The sequence below is a fragment of the Tupaia chinensis genome, unplaced genomic scaffold (genome assembly GCF_000334495.1).
Source record: "Tupaia chinensis unplaced genomic scaffold, TupChi_1.0 Scaffold000110_1, whole genome shotgun sequence".
Taxonomy (NCBI): domain Eukaryota; kingdom Metazoa; phylum Chordata; class Mammalia; order Scandentia; family Tupaiidae; genus Tupaia; species Tupaia belangeri.
This window is the reverse complement of record NW_006159574.1, coordinates 2844819-2847945: the sequence shown is the minus strand read 5'-3', so window position 1 is coordinate 2847945 and position 3127 is coordinate 2844819. Positions and strand designations below refer to the sequence as shown.

At 65.2% G+C, this 3127-nt stretch overlaps 1 protein-coding gene across 1 annotated transcript in view; it reads left to right on the top strand.

Moving 5' to 3' along the window:
* PTPRN2 (protein tyrosine phosphatase receptor type N2) overlaps window positions 1–3127 on the top strand; it is a 447003-nt gene that overhangs the window by 133212 nt on the left and 310664 nt on the right. The window contains exon 11 of the mRNA XM_006143829.3: window positions 2615–2701. Within this exon, the coding sequence (XP_006143891.1) occupies window positions 2615–2701 (87 nt within the window). The remainder of the gene's footprint in view (window positions 1–2614; window positions 2702–3127) is intronic.

Sequence of the window (3127 nt, the reverse complement as noted above, 5' to 3'; positions counted from 1 at the left end):
AAACCGGGGGGGCCCCGGGGCCCCCCGGCCGGCAGGCCCAGGGTGTCATTCTAGAGGCAAGGGCCACGGCTGGCCTTGCCCAGCGGCTGGTGTGCACATCGAATGCTGCTGGGTTGCCCTGGCTTGCTGGGCCTGTGGGACTGGGCTGCAGGGGGAACAGCCCATTAGCAGACCACCCAAGCTGGAGGGGTCCGCACCAGGTGTGCATCACAGGTGCTCCCCAGCCCCTTGAGTGTCATCGCCACCCACCCATGCGCTGGGCTTTCTGCCGCTGAGCCTGAATGCGGCCCCGGACACATCGCTTTCTGCATCCACAGCTCTGGGCTGTGTGGCCACAACAGTCTAGCCACAAACCCCTGCTCTCCGCAGCCCATCCTGCGCTCTCCAGCAAGGAGCTCCGCTCCTTCGATTAGGACGGGCTGTGCCTCACGGACCCTCCCGAGCCCCTGTGCACAGATGCTGCAGGGCTGAGCACAGAACTGAGCTCCCCCAGACGCCACGTGAAGGCAGGAGTCCCTGCACGCCCCTCGCTGAGGACACGCATGAGCTGCCTCTCGCAGAAAGCCTGCAGGGACTGCAGACAGACACACTGCCCCGTGCGACTGCCTGCTCCTGAGACGGCGCCTCACGGAGAAGGGACCACCTGGGCCGCCCGCTGCTCCAGCAGACAGCTGAGTGGGTACTCCGTGGACTCTCTGACTCAGGAGCCTGGTGGCCGGGGTCCAGGAGCCAGGGCCCGCGTCAGGCCTGCGGCAACGCAGCAGCGGGAGCAGAAAGGCCCGTGGGGCCGTGGGAAGTGCTGCCTCTGGCATCCAGCTTGCCCCAAGGGAGCCTCCTGGGAGGCATTTATCTACTTATTAGGGGCCGCTTTGTCCAGGCCCCTCTCCCAGGCTGTACCCCAACACGGCCTGAGGGTGCCCAGTTCCAGCCTAAGTCTCAGGACAGTCTGGGCACAACTGGGGTCATCTCTTTACTGACTCACCAGGACATCGAGGAACTTCTGGTTTTGAGCAGTGGGGACGAAGGTGGAGGAGGAACGTCCACCTGAATGCAGTCCCCGGGGCGCCTTACTGAGCACGTCGTGGTGGGGACATGAGGTCTTCCCTCTGATTGTGGCTCGGGGTCTGCAGTGGGGACAGAGCACTGGCAGGCTGCCCCAAAGCAGGGACTCCCTTGAGGATGGAGGCCGTGGCCCCGCTTGCTGAAGGGCCTCCAAGGAGGGTGGGGGCAGCGGACAGCCCAGACGGGGCAGGGTTTCTCCCTGCGGCTGACCAGGAAGCCGTGTCTCGGTTCTCACTGGTCCGTGTTGCCTGCCCCCTTCGGCTGCCTTCAGATGTGGGCTCGCTGGAGGGAATTTCAGCCAACAACTTTAAAGTGACCCCAGCCTCCTGCCCCACCCATTCCTGCCCACCCCCTGAGTGTGTCCCCAGGTCTGACCACCCAGGACCGAGGGCACTTCCAGAAGTTTGTGACACAGGCTTATTCTGGTGCAAAACATTTTGGAATCCGTGCGTAGTGTTCTTGTAAGCTGCGTCTCACACGAGTGCACGTGCTCAGTGCCTGGCCGTAACCACACCCAGATGGGCGGCTTCAGCCAGCCATGCGGCCTCTCCCGGCCTGGGGCCGGAAGCCAAGACCCGGGCCCTGCAGCAGCCCCCTCCCTTAGGTCGGTGCCCTCCTGGTGGCCTGTGGCCTCCCTGTGTGCAGCTGTGTCCAAGTTCTGTTCTGTACGGCGGCCAGCCTGGGTCAGGGTCCGCCCTGTGGGCCGAACGTAGCCGCTGCGATTTATGATAGCCTGCCTCCAAGTCGGACCCCGCTAGTGGGGGCTTAAGACTTGCACGTGCGTGTTCTGGGTGACGTGGCTCTCCGTGACAACGTTGTCTTCGCTCGCTGGTGTCGTGGCCTGCCCTCGCCCTGGCATGTGGTCTGCAGGGAGGCAGCACTGCTCTCCCTGACGGGCCTGGCACCACAGGCTCTCGTGTGTCCGCTGGTGAACGAGCAAGCGGCAGTACTGGCATGCCCCCCTGCATGGCACAGCCATGTGGGCTCCGCAGCTCGGCGTCACTGGGAGGCCCTCATGGTCACGCAGGTGACTGGCTGACACATCTGAGCGCCGTCACTCGGGACTTGATGGGGCCTCACACCGGGGTTGCTGCGGTGCCCCGATCGCCAGCCTGCTGCTCACCTGGGCCTCGGGTCCCCAGATGGCGGCCTAGCTGGTCCCCGCTGCGGCTCTGCGCCCGCATCCCACAAACGCTCTCCCGCTGGGATCCGGGCTCTGCAGAAGTGAATCCCTGTGCACACCACACACCTACTCTGTGGTCTGGTCTTGGCATCTGCCTCCCGCCCCACCCCTTCCCATCCCCATCCCATCTGCTTCATCGCATTTTAATTGAGGGCCCAGAGGAGCCTGCGGCTGCGTCCTGGGCCCATCTGACCCACAATCCCACCTGCACCCGTGTATATCTCACTGCTGGAGCAGTTGGGTGAGTCATGCAGCCCACGGAGCGCCTGATCCCAGCTCCTGAGGGCAGTGGCGTGGGGCGAGCTGGGGAGAGCCACGGAGAGCCCAGGGCAGGGGCCATCTCAGTAATGTCGCCCTCCTCCTCTGCAGCCCCCTGAGCCCAGACAAGGGGACGCGACTGCTGAAGGACCTCGCCCACCTCCTGCAGGTGCCAGCCAGCGTCTTCGTGGACACCGAGTGAGTGCTCTGTCCTGTCTCCTGGTGTGGGAGGTGAGGGAGGGCCCCGAGCCTGTGGGCCTGCCTTTGGGATGGGGAGGAAGGTGGTTCTGGCGCGCCTCAGGTGGACCTGCAATTCCCGGTGAGAACTGATCTGCGGGAGCACCTGCGTGGTGAACACCAGGGGGCCCGGGCTGCACCTGGCCTGCCAGGAAAGACCGCAGCCAGCACATACAAAGCGCAAGGCACCCTGTCGCCGGCCGCAGCTGCCCGGGGAGGGGCAGACCCAGGACCAAGGCTCCCCTTCTCAGCAGTCGGGTTAAGGAAGTCGATGGCACTGGGGTGCAGAGCATCAGGACGGGGCGCGAGGCGGCCGCTTGCCTTTGCTGGAGAAGCAGGTGGGCGCTCGAGAGTGGGCAGGAGCACGAGTGAGCGTGCGGCGGGGGC